The 13,738-nt window shown below is 45.4% G+C and overlaps 1 protein-coding gene across 8 annotated transcripts in view; it reads right to left on the bottom strand.

Annotated features, from left to right (window-relative positions):
• Nucleotides 1-13,738, bottom strand: part of SLF1 (SMC5/6 complex localization factor 1) — a 786,836-nt gene that overhangs the window by 157,187 nt on the left and 615,911 nt on the right. For all 8 annotated transcript variants that reach the window (XR_013607070.1, XM_078675388.1, XM_078675391.1 and 5 more), the window contains 2 exons: nucleotides 4,436-4,528; nucleotides 3,855-4,037 (listed from right to left, as the gene is read on the bottom strand). Coding sequence is in view for 7 of the 8 variants with exons in the window: in XM_078675388.1 (XP_078531514.1) it covers nucleotides 3,855-4,037; nucleotides 4,436-4,528 (276 nt within the window). In the remaining variant the exon portion in view is untranslated. The remainder of the gene's footprint in view (nucleotides 1-3,854; nucleotides 4,038-4,435; nucleotides 4,529-13,738) is intronic.

Below are 13,738 nucleotides of genomic sequence, written 5' to 3'. Positions count from 1 at the left end.
GCCTGTGGCGAGCGAGCGTAGCAAGCGAGCCCTACTGGCATAAGGGGGATACCACCTTATGAACAATTTGAAAAAATTGTTGAGAAATGGTGCATTTTTAAGCAAATCTGAGAAAGCAAGAAGGTTAATGAAGCACCTCAGCGTTTCTCTCCTCCACCTTAAAGTCTTTGCTATCCCTCAGCCTCTCTCTCCTCTACCTCCAAGCCTCTGCTCTCTCTCCTCCACCTCCAAGTTTCAGCTATCCTTCGACCTCTCTCTCCTGCACCTCTAAGGTTCTGCATTCTCTAAGTCTCTCTTTCCAACTCAAAGGCTCTGCTCTCTCTCATTCGCTCCCTTCTCTACCTTCAAGTTTCTGCTCTCCCTCACCTCAGAGTTTCTGCTCTCGCTCAGCCTTTCTCTCCTCCAACTGCAAGCCCCCTCTCTCCCTCAGTCTCTCGTTCCCAGGACCCTGCTGTCCAACATACCAGGCAAGAAAATGTATACTGTAGTGTACGCATGCCCTTTACACACACACAAACAAATTACCTTCTGTTACTTTAGGGCTGCTTGCTCTCCTCCCTCTCTGCAAGTAGAAAATACACCCACAAGCCGCCTGTACTGCCTGCTGGTTTCCTCTTGCTCCTAGCCCTTCATAACAGACAACCAGGAACCATGCGTGATGAGGGGCCACTTCTATTGCGCTTAAGTAACTTGTTCTGAAGCGCATCTTGCCTTGTCTGCGAGCCTTATTTTTGTGCTTATAACGGGAGGAGAGAGAGGGATTGGTGCTGTTTTGTGTGTGGTTGAAGCCGATGGGGGTGTGCGCATGATTGGACCTGGTGTATGTGACCAGAGCCGAAGTAAGTAATCTGTAGTTTGGTAGTGTGGAGGTAATCTGAGCCCTTTTCTGTCATCCGACGGATATGTGTCATGGGAGCTAATGAGTGTGAGCATGACTTGAGTGCCTGATCAGAGCTGACGCGCACTCCGAGCCCGTTAGGCAATTTGCATCGGGTCCAAGTGAGGAGTAAAGCCCCAGCTCAGCTGTTGCACTCTCAGCCACGACCATCTCTTAATGTTTGCTTCACAGAGCAGGCTGTGGCCTCTGCTGAGTCTCATACAGCCAGTAAGGTGATCGGAGTACGGCACATGCGTGTCCCCATCATTCTTCCGCAAGTTCACGCATGGAAGCATTAGACTTACAAAGAGCTGCAGTTCAACTAGTCGTTACTAGATGTCCCTCACGAGTCAAATGCAAAACACTGAAATTATTGTTACATCAAGCTGTAGTTCCACTAGTCGTTACTAGATGCCCCTCACGAGTCAAATGCAAAACTATTGAAACCCTTTCATCAAGCAGTTGCATTTGACTCATGAGGGACATCTAGTAACCACCAGTTGAACTGCAGCTCTTTGTAGAATTATTTTGATACTAGCAGCCCGCCCCAGCGTTGCCCGGGGCAGAAGGGGGCTGGGGGCAGCATTTCAGGCTTGCGTTCACTCATGGCTCCCGCCCGTCCCTCCGCCCGTCCCTCTGTGCGCACCCGCGGCTCTTGGCTGCTTCAGAAGGGGGCTGGGGGCAGCATTTCAGGCTTGCGTGCACTCATGGCTCCCGCCCGTCCCTCTGTGCGCACCCGCGGCTCTTGGCTGCTTCACTTACCTCATTCGCCGGCGTTGCCCGGGGCAGAAGGGGGCTAGGGGCAGCATTTCAGGCTTGTGTGCACTCATGGCTCCCGCCCGCCCGTCCCTCCGCCCGTCCCTCGGTGCGCACCCACGGCTCTTGGCTGCTTCACTTACCTCACCCGCCGCTCCTCCCCGCGCTACTGATTTTACCGCTCCACTGCTCCTCCGCTTCTCGCTGCTCCTCACCGCTTGACCGCCGCTCGCCGCTCCTCCCCTCGCTCATGTCCTCCGCTCTTCCTGTTGCTCCTGAACGCCGCTCCTCACCGCACTCCCGATGTCATCACGCAGACGTCGCGGCCGGCGCTACTTGCAAGGCACTACTTTATTTTTATTTCTAAATTTTTTAAACAACGTATATTTTAAATTTTTATATAGCCTATGTCCTTCTGCTTGCCCTGAGGTTTTCAAATATGTCTTGGGTGTTTGGATTGGTGGTGTACTTTTCGAGTTTACCTGGCTCAAAGGACACAGTTCTCTCTTTATAATAGTAGTATAGTTTGGATACTATATAATATTCACTGCCCACTGCTAATCTCATCCCATAACGCTTTGCAGGGCCTATGGTTTGGAATGTTTTTTTGCCAATAACTGTGCTTGGGGTGGTCCTAAGAGGATGGGACCACCACCAAATCGTTCAATACGATGTGCTTTTTGTTTTCAAGGCATCTGCTTGGTACTCCCCCTAGGTTAGGGAGGATCCCAAAATCATCACCTCTCTTATTGCTTTCTAATTTTTCAGTTACACTTATGTGAAAGTACTATATGCTATATAATATATAATGATAGAGATACTTATTTTATCATAACTGCCACTGTGCAGAATGCCATTTGCATTTATTTCACAGTGCAGACAAGTACACAGTGCCATAGGCTACGCTACACAGTACTACATGTACTACGTGAAATTCAAAGTATACTACGTGAAGCTACGTGAAGTGCTGCTACGCAAACTATGCCCAGTGTTACTCCCAACCCATCTAGCAAATGCACGAACTATCTCCCAACCCATCAAGCAAATGCACGAACTATCTCCCAACCCATCAAGCAAATGCACGAACTATCTCCCAACCCATCAAGCAAATGCACAAACTATCTCCCAACCCATCAAGCAAATGCACGAACTATCTCCCAACCCATCAAGCAAATGCACGAACTATCTCCCAACCCATCAAGCAAATGCACGAACTATGTCCCAACCCATCAAGCAAATGCACGAACTATCTCCCAACCCATCAAGCAAATGCACGAACTATCTCCCAACCCATCAAGCAAATGCACGAACTATCTCCCAACCCATCAAGCAAATGCACGAACTATCTCCCAACCCATCAAGCAAATGCACGAACTATCTCCCAACCCATCAAGAAAATGCACGAACTATGTCCCAACCCATCTAGCAAATGCACGAACTATCTCCCAACCCATCTACCAAATGCACAAACTATCTCCCAACCCATCAAGCAAATGCACGAACTATCTCCCAACCCATCTAGCAAATGCACGAAATCCTCAAGAACGATGTGTGTAACAATCTCCTCAACGTGACTAATGCAGGGCACTGTTTTGTTCTTAAAATGCACAGTAGTTATTGTCCAAAAATGCTAAAGGTCTTTGGGGTAAAGTGATAAGTTTTAGAAGCGGGAAAATGTTTGTAATATTTTTCGAGGGTAGGGGGTCAGAAAAACAACGTGCAGACAGCGAAGCTAAATCAGCTAAATGTGCCTCTTGGTTTCATGTCAAAATCGCGCCACAATCGATTTTAGGAATCTACTGTACTGCGGTGTAAGGATATGCTCATACTTCATGCTCATACTTCACATTAGCTGGATATCCGGAAAAAAACTTCACAAACATATCTTAAACTGCACAACGAACCTCGGATGCAGCCTGTTAAATATACCTGCAACGGCATGTATGAATTAGGCTCGTCCTATTAAAGATATCGTAAAAACACAACTGCTATATATCATGAAACCTATTATCCTACTATCACCAAAAATGAATATTAGATGTAACAGCTACGGAAAGACCTATCACAAAAAAGAGCCCACTTATTATTATTAATATTTAAGTTATAAGTCTGCGTGATCTTTTCTAACTAACCAACATAAAACATCATTTTGCCTTTTCCTCATGGGCTCCATGCAAAAAGGATATTCTTTTCAAAACAATGTAACTTCTATTTCACTCACCTCCATACTGAAGCAACAACTTGCCAATTTCAACATGTCCGTTTGACAGCGCGTCATGCAAAGGAGTCACCCCATCCACTTGACTGAGCAGGTCTGCCTCTGGACAGCGCTGCAGAATCTCCTGGACACATTCTGTGCTGCCATGGTTACAAGCTTCATGCAGGGGCGTCCAGCCGGCATAGTCTGAATTATGAATTAAGGGCAGATATTTATAAAACAGGAACACAGAAGGAGCAAGTGTCATGGCTGTGCCTTTAGATTTCCTATGGACAACTTGGACGGCCTGCCGAAGAGCAGTGGACAGAACATTCGACAGTCGTCTGGCGGTTAACTTAGAACGGAATAACAAAACAGGCATTACAGTTCTAGGAAGGGTGTAGGCAATATCACACTAAAAATCACTAGCTATTAAAATATAAAAGACGAGAGTAAAAACTGATCAAAAACAGATCTTTTGCAAGAAAATCCATAAAAAAGAAGTGCTGCCCTCTCTAATAACCAATGGCCACGGGTGCCCAGTATCAGGCGATTATCAGGCAGATTTGGCTTTTGCATCTCAAGAACACACAGGTGGAACTCACCTTTTACATTAACGTCTGCTCCCGGACTGCTGAGCAGCAGGGCCAATTTCTCCACTTTGTTCTGTTTGCAAGCTCTATGCAGGGCGGTCTCTCCTATCAGAAAGAACGAATACCTTAGATCTGGTTAGGCAAGGTGGCCGCTCAAGAACATAATCAACATCTAGAGAACATGCAAGATTTGGCTGCGAGTCAGAACAGTAAAGAAGGACCACAAATTCTATTTCTCCTGCTTAAACAAATATTAATATTATGAAAAGGCCCACTGGAGACATGTTCTATTATAGAGCAAGCATTGGTGACATACTGAGCATGCGGATCAACACCCTTTGTTTATGTTCCTCTTCTTAGTTTAGTAATTAAAGGCCTGATTTAGTTTGGTGGACCGATTACTCCGTTACAAGCTTTACGGGTGTCCTATCAGCCTTACTAGATGTGCGTTATAGCCTGTGGACCTTGTAATAAAGTAAACGAGATTCCCGTCACTTTTATGACAGAAGAAATCCTCAGGCAGAGGCCTAAATTAGGGCCGAATAGGCCCTGCATTTTCCCGATTAGGACCTACATTTTCCTTCATAAAGTGAAAAAGTCATGTATGAATCCAGAACAACAAAAGAACATAAGTCTTGAGACAAGGATGGTCAAGTTGATACCTTCTGCGTTCATTAGTACCACTCCAATCACTATTTACATTTATTCCTGGAACCACTTTAAACCTACTGCTTTTCTTTTACATAAAATTGATTGAGTCATTTAAAACGAACATTTCAGGACAAACACCATTGCCCCCAAATGCTGGACTGTAATTCACAACTTCAGATCAGGTAACAGATGGCTAGGTGTTCCTCAACAGGCTGTCTGGCTTCCCTACAAAAGCACTGCGAGGCAAGTAAAAGATGAGAAGATATCTTTAAATGCTTTTTACTGCTGAAAAGAATGAAACGAGTGGTAGCACGCCCCAGTATGCATCAACCTGGAGTGCGAACCGATTCTTCACAAACTGCAGCATGTACTCTAGATGAGTTTGCATTCTTATACATAATGCATTATCATTTACAACACACAAAGTGGTTGTGGATTCTGATGGTCGCTATCTCATAGTGACAGGGACACTGGGCGCCATTCCCATATTACTGATCAACATTTATGCGTCAAACACAGATGTCCCAGAGATCTTTACAGATATATCAATGCACATTACTCGTTTACACAGCTCATGGGAGGAGATTTCAATCTCCCCATGAGTCCAGCAATCGATACAACTGGCCCAGGACACTCCACAAAGCCACGCACGCTATGCACACTCACAGACCTTATGCAATTCCACTCTTTAGCAGGCGCATGGAGACTCAAGATACCCACATGCTAGGGAATACATGTTCTACTCCGCTCCACATGATACCTGGTCCCGGATGACTATTGGTTCACAACGCCTGACCTAACCTGTGCACTTACTGAAATCTCACATTTGCCTAGGACATTGTCGAATTAATACCGGTGCTCTTCACTATGCAGCTGGCAGGCACTCTACCACCACGTGCACCCTGGCAATTCTCATCAAATGCCTTACTGGATGAGGTCTTCCGCTCTGAGGTCATGAGGCAATCACTGAATACTTTCAACATAATGTGGGTAAGGTGTAGCATTTCTTGACACTATGGGATGCTTTCAAAGCGTTCATTAGAGGGGTTTGCATAGCGAAGCAGTATAGATTCCTGCGTACCATCCGAAAAGAGCTGAAACAGGTTGAACAAACCTTAAAAGTGATTGATTCTGAGGCACCCACGGGAGACAACACTGGGTACCTACAGAAAAGAGGGGACCTTATTCAAGAGTTCCAAGAATTGGCTAGTAGGAAGGTTAAATATCTGTGTAAATATGCTATAGCGAGAATGCATGGCAAAGGTGAGAGACCAGGGCGCACACTAGCTAACATGTTACGTCCCCCATACCAGACATCGATGATACCCTCGCTCCATCTCAAAGATGGCACTGTAGTAACTGCACCGAAGGACATAACAAATACTTTTTGGGAATATTACACTGCCCTATATTCATCCAAAGCCACCGCGAATATAGACACCATTACAGATTATCTTACAGAGATTGCCTTGGTTTGGATGGAGAAGGGGCAACAACAATTCCTAGTTATGCCAATAACTTGAAAGGAGATTTTGCAGGCCATAGATGACCCGAGTGGTACACGCACACCAGGGCTAGATAGCTTCACAGGTGCGTTTTACAAAGCGTACAAGGGTAAATTAACCCCATATTTACTTGAGGTATATAAGGAAGCCTTGTCCTGTGGCACTCTTCACCTAACAATGCGATAGGCAGTCATAACCCTACTTCTGAAGCCCAGTAAACCCCCAGAACAATGCTCATATTATCGCTCATTGTCTCTGCTGAGCCCTGATAATAAAATACTTGCCAAAGTTCTAGCTACCCGACTGTCTCTGCTAATGAGCACGATAATATCCCCACTGCAGACAGGGTTCGTCGCTAACTGATCCACATCAGTAAATCTACGTACTATATTCGCAGTCCTTAATCAAATCGATGCGAGACTCCCAGCAGCAGCCATACGGTTAGATGCTGAAAAAGCATTCAAATCCCTAGAATGGCCGTTTTTATTTTCTACATTGTGTAAGCTAGGTTGCCCTAAGGGATTTTGCAACCTCGTTCGATTATTATATGCTGCCCTAGTGGCCCTTCTTAAGCTGAATGGAACATGCACAGACCAGTTTCCCTTATACTGAGGAATGTGGCAGGGATGCCCCCTGTCACCATTACTATTTATAGTGGCGATGGATTCACTTGTCAGTTGTCTACAAGAGCACCATCTGGCGAGTGGGCTGCGATTTCCGCATGGCCCACTAATGGCGCTGTAAATGTAAATGTAAATTGATACTTTTATAGCGCACTACTCACCCGCAAGGGTCTCAAGGCGCTTGTACGAATACCGCTGTGGTACCCATCCGGGCTTTCCCTGTGAGGTTGTGATGTATTCCTATAGGTTCTGTATCGATCCCCCTATTCCTGACCCTATTCTAGTTAGCAAACTAACAAGTTAACTAGCAGCCATCCCATGAGGCAGAAAACCCCCATGATGCAGGAACCGTTATCTGATAAAGCCACAATACGGCACAGGAACGTGTTATCTGATTAGGTCATAACGCTTGCCATCTAATTAGACAAGCGATATTCCTCCAGCCCCTGATAAGGCATACGGAGTTCTCATAACAAATCAAACCTATGACAACCTGGGGAAAACCCTGCGGCCATTGTTTTGATTTCACTGAGAACTTCAGAAAAAGAATGTGCTAACGACCTGGTCGTATGACATCCTTATTGACGTATCTATGTCCATCCTTACGTCAATCTCGGCACCTTAAAGGTATAAATATTACCGATATTGCCCTATGCAAACACACGCGGTGGTGACGAGGACGGAGCAGCCAGACTTGCCGAAGCCCAGAGCAGAGCAGACCCCGCTGGCGCAGCCCCGCCTTCTTGACGCGCTGAGATCGAGCAGCTGCCTATTTCTCCTGCCGAGAAATCCAGCTCCGGCGTTTCCGGGTAGCCCTCGCAGGCAGCCTGGAATATCGAGACCAGAGACGAGAGATACCATCCCTCATCCATCCTAGATTCCAGGTACAGAACTGAATAACCCCTCGCAGAGAATTCTTTAGTCAGTCACTTGGCAAAAACAAACTTAACTTAAACTGTAACTTTCTATTCCCGCCCACGTATTAGGCTTAGGTCAGGTACACGGGGTAGGCGTATCTAGAAACACCAGTTGAGTACGTTTAGTCAAATGTATATGTGTATGTAATATATTTTATTCATTTTAAACCTTCATATGGCTTAGAAACCATATCAATGTTTTTACAGTATTATTTTATACTTCTGCTTTTAATGTATGCACTTTACTTAACTATAAGTATTGCAATAATATCGATCCATTTCTCTTGTATGAGAAAAGAGACTGATCAATAAATAACATCTTTTATTGAACACGCCCGTCTCTTCCTTTTCTCTACAATCTGATGAGACTAAGAATGCACGTACTGACTGAGTAAAATAAATTGCCTTTTGTTCACACGACTCTCGAGATACACTCTTGATTAGGGGAGAGCAAAGTTGTCATGTTCTATGGTTGTCAGAAACTAAATCCCTTCTTGTCTAATCAGGGAAGTTAATTCCTTCCTGAACATTCGAGAAAGTTTCTAGTGAACTCTGAGCTAGCTGGCAAACCCAAAACTTTAAGTCTAATATTGACAGTAGTAGACCTAGTTAACGTCTGGTCTAGGCCTATACTATTGAAGGTATTATTCCAATGCGCAGAGCCTATTGGGATAATAGGAACTACACTACAAGGTGTCCACTCCTGGGCACCCCCAAGGTGGAGGCCAGGCATCCTTAGCATTGTGGGGGCCGTTGTGGAGATTAGGCAAGCTATTGCCCAGAGTTGCAGAGTGGGACTCCATGATTGGAATAGGCACCAAGGCGAGAATTATCAGGTCCGTGGAATTTTTGAGCCCAAGACCCGCCGAGGCGGGGAATTGAACACTGGTCCCGGGCTAGACCTCTGCATCAGGGTCTACCGCTCTAACCACTGAGCCACACTTCTCCGTCATCATGTCATCAGCTGTTATACACGGATGACATTATGCTATTTCTCAGAAATCCCACAGCCAACCCCTCACTGGTACTAAGAAACATGGTCCAATTTGGGGCGCTATCAGGCCTCAAGATAAATTGGTCAAAATCGGAAATCTTCCCATTGACAGACGCCATACTACAGGCACCCTTGGACTTTCATCTCCGATGGTATTTGGATCCCCTTCGATATCTTGCCATATACTTCCACCGGGAACGTTCTGAGGTTGTGCGATTGAACTTTACAGTGGATAAATTGAATACATTGGTCGGCAAATGGATTAAGCTTCCTTTATCCATGGCCGGTAGAATTGCGATAATAAAAATGGTGATACTCTCCTGGTTCCTCTATTTGTTCCTCAATATCCCCATTGCACTTACTACCGTCTTCTTTCGTAGCCTCTGCAGCACGCTACTCTGGCTGATATGGGCAGGTCGACATCCCAGAATTGGTTGGTCCACCTTAATATTACCATATGAGCAAGGGGTCTCGGAGTCCCAGATTTGTATCTTTATTACCGAGTTGCTCAACTACATTTCTCTTACCATTGGTACCACCCAGATGTACCACTCCAATACCTTAAACCAGAAATTCATCCTTTGGTATCCAGGCTCTACCATGCTGCCATTGGGGAAAAACCCATTCCTGACCAGGCATCGAGGGCGGCTTGGGAGAGGGACTCAGGTATCCCTTTGACTGACAAAAAAGTGGTTCTATTGCTGTGAACAAACCAAATTAGTATGCAATAATCATCAACATAAACTATTACATTTTAAATACTTACATCATTCATATTGCACTCCACAACTACTTTTTAAATTGGATCCCACTAAATCCCACAAACATCATAGATATGCCGCATTATACACATTTGGCCTGGAACTGCGCTCCCATACTGAGATATTGGGAGGAGGTGTTCGGCATTCTATCCAAGATGACAGAGATCACTATCGAGCCTTCTCCGCTAGTGGCCCTGCTGGGATAAGTGCTGGGATAAGTCCTCCCACTGCCAAAGGGAGTCAGAAGATACACGGCTTTTGCACTATTACTGGCTAAGCGCCAAGTGTCTCTTCACTGGGGGGGGGGGGGGGGGGGGGAGGGGGGGGCGCTCCTATCCTACAGCCAAACAGTGGATTCAAGATCTGATCGATTGTGATACCTCCAAGTGATATATATGCTTCGCTGCATCCCCCTGCCTCCAGGCCGAAGAATATTTGGCAACCCCTGAGAGCATATTTACAAACATTCCCATTCGAGAGTGACACCCCTCATGCAGACTTAGATAATCCTTAGGAAGTCAGACAAATGCTGCAATTATACTGAGATTACATTCTGGTTCTCCCTTTTACTGCAAACACCAAAGAAATAACACAGCCTGCTGATCACTTTCTTACTACATGAGCGGGAAGAGATACTTGGAATGCGGTGTTATACAATTTCAATGACACAGGATACGGTCGAATGCAAGATCATATATTACAGACATGCAAACACCAGAGTTGAACTGAGTAAAACGTAGATACAGCGATGTATATTAAGTGTGAACTGAAATTAATGAAATATAAGTGTACTTGCTATTTTGTGAGGCTAGTGTCTGTTGTCTTTTTCTTGTTGGTTTTGTATTGTAATATGATACATGCTAAATAAATCAATTAAAACTGTTTTTTAAAAAAAAAAAAAGAATGAAACAAGTGAAAACGTGAAGATCTGGATTTTCCGTCTAGAGCACGAGGTACAACTTGTGCATAAAACACAGAGGGGAAACTTGGCTCGAAGTTTATGCTCTAAAACGCCCGAGCTAGCACTTTATGATACACAACAGAAGTGCATTCTGCCTTGTCAAAACGAACCACTGAAACCTAATTTTATTTCACGAGTCCTAACCGGCATCATCCAGTCTGGAATTTGATACAAGATGAAATGACAGCTGTGCCTAGATATACGTATGGTGCATTGTTCATGTCAGACTGGTACATTACTAAAAGAAATGTTCAAGTTGCAAGAGGAGTAGCGAATTTAACATGTTGCAAATGTTTTGTGCACTCGCTGCAGGATTCAGGTCTTACAATGTACTATGTTTAGCACTAAAATGTTGGCTAATGGCCTCTTTATAACCCTGGCTGTAGGGCGTGGACCGTCGTGTGTAACACTGATTTCAGCACTTCGTGTAACTAAAACAGGCTTAAAGTAATTGAATATAGTCCCCCAGAGGGGCAATAAGTGGTCGGGTGATTGAAGCTGTGACAGAGTTATTTAGGACTAGCTAGTTTAGAAAGATATAGGAGACTCAGGTAGGTACGTCAAAACAGCAACAAGAAATAAGGAAAAACACTGTTTTCCTTATAAAGCCCTCACCCACCGACCTAGTCGGTGGCACGCTTCATCATCGGGCCCACCACAGTGGCACCGAGTGTGCCCCGGGTGTGCTTCAACGCCAGGAGACTGCGGAGCTGGTATGTTGCTGAGTGTGCGGTGAAAAGAGTGAGAGAGGTGAGGTTTTAAAAGCTATGCAGGAGGTCCCAGCACCCGAGGGTTGCTTATCTTTAATGAACTGGGCCTCTGCTAGCGGATAAAAAGGCAAGAAGACGTATTGGAGTGCTTGTTATGACCTCCAGCGTCTAGTGCGGTCTACATGTTTCAGCCAGTGCCTTGTTAATTTAAGCTGGCTTTCCTCAGGACCATTTGATATGTGAAAAAGTGCAAAATAAACTTAATTTTAAGTGGTTGTTTGGTCTTTTGGCTATGTGTGGCGCTCGCTAAGGCGCTATAGCTGTTAGAGGGGATTCCCTCAAGCTTGACTACATATAACACATAGGACAAAGACAAGACGTACATGGTAGAGTCATTTCAGTATGGTATATTGTTGTACCACAAAATGCCGGCTTATAAGGTGGTGTACGGCCTTTAATCGGCTATGGTGAGCTCATGGCACGTGCATGAAGCTGGTGAGGGTTTTAGCGAAACCGGTAGTGTTTGGTGGTGAGCTAAAGAGCGTATTTACAAGGTGAGGTACAGGTAAGTGTAATACTGGGTCCTCACTCTGTTTTATCTTGTAAACAAGCTTCAAGGGTCGCCTGGCAGACAAGGGCATCATCCCACCACCTGGCAGACCCATCGTGTCTGGAATCAAGTCACTACTTGAACCCCTGTCACGTTTTTGTGACTTTTTTCTCAACCCGTTGGTTCAAAAAACTCCTTCATATATCCAGGACACCAAACACCTCCTAAGTGTAATCCAAGACATCAACTTTAACCCAACCTCTGAACTTCTAGTAGGATTAGATATAGAGAGCCTTTACACCAGCCTGCCACAGGACGCTACACTCAAGGTACTACATGATGTCCTCATGACAAGCTCCTGGGAATACAACACCCCCCGCAGTTTTATTCTGGACTGCGCAACTTTGGCCCTCAAAGAGAACTACTTCGAATACGAAGGAACCTACTACCTGCAGACCAATGGAACATCCATGGGCAGCGTTTTTGCCCCCAGCGTGGCAGGGCTGTACGTAGCAAACTTTGAACACACCTACATACAACAACCCACCAATCCGTTCTCAGCCAACATAAAAATGTGGCGTCGCTACATAGATGACATCCTCCTGATATGGGAAGGCAACCAAGAACAACTGGATAACTTCATGCTCTGGATCAACCACCAAGACTCCTTCTTACGCTTCACAAGCACCAGCAGTTCTACCGAACTAGCCTTCCTCGACTTGAACATCAAATCGCAGAATGGAGGTCTCATCACGACGACCTTCTACAAACCCACAGCAAGAAACTCCCTACTAAGGTTTGACAGCTTCCATCCCAGACACCTAAGGGAGAATTTACCTTACGGGCAATTTTTACGCATTAGACGTAATTGCAGCAACACCCAGGAATACAAGCTGCAAGCCAATGACCTAACAGACAAACTCAAGGAACGTGGCTATCCATCAAGGATAATAAACAAAACTTGCAAAAGAGCCAGGAACCAGAACAGAGAAGCACTCTTGGAAACCTTTGAGAAACAACAAGAAGAACCCACCCTGACCTGTGTGACTACCTACAACACGGCGTCCAACCAGGTAGCCAACATCATACAACGGAACTGGAAGATCATCAACTCTGGCACCAGGAAGTGGGAGAAACCACGTTTTGCCTACAAAAGAGGTACCAACCTCAGGCACCAACTAGTAAAAACCAGACCCCGGCCAAACAAAAGTAGTAGTGACAACACCATACTAAACGCATGGGGCCTGCCTAGAGTCACTGGCCACCAACCCTGCAATAATTGTAGCGTGTGCCACCTGACATCGCCCTCCAAAACCTTGAACCTAGAACCTGGCAAGGTCTGGACACAACGGCAGTTCACAAACTGCAACTCCACAAATTTGGTGTACTTGATAACCTGCCGATGTGGCCTAAGATACATTGGCATGACCACCCGGAAAGTCCGGACAAGAATGACGGAACACAGGAGCACGATAAGGTGTGGCAAAAACATTAGCAAGCTCACAGATCACTTTCTAACTCACAACCACACCCCCAATGACTTCTCCTGGACTGTCATCGAAAAATTTGACAACGCCACAAATGAAAAACTTCTCCTTCAAAAGGAGCAACGGTGGATATACCGCTTATCCACACATACCCAT

This window comes from Lissotriton helveticus, chromosome 2_1 (assembly GCF_964261635.1).
Source record: "Lissotriton helveticus chromosome 2_1, aLisHel1.1, whole genome shotgun sequence".
Taxonomy (NCBI): Eukaryota; Metazoa; Chordata; class Amphibia; order Caudata; family Salamandridae; genus Lissotriton; species Lissotriton helveticus.
Note: the sequence above shows the minus strand (reverse complement) of the source record. Positions and strands in the feature narration are given on the sequence as shown.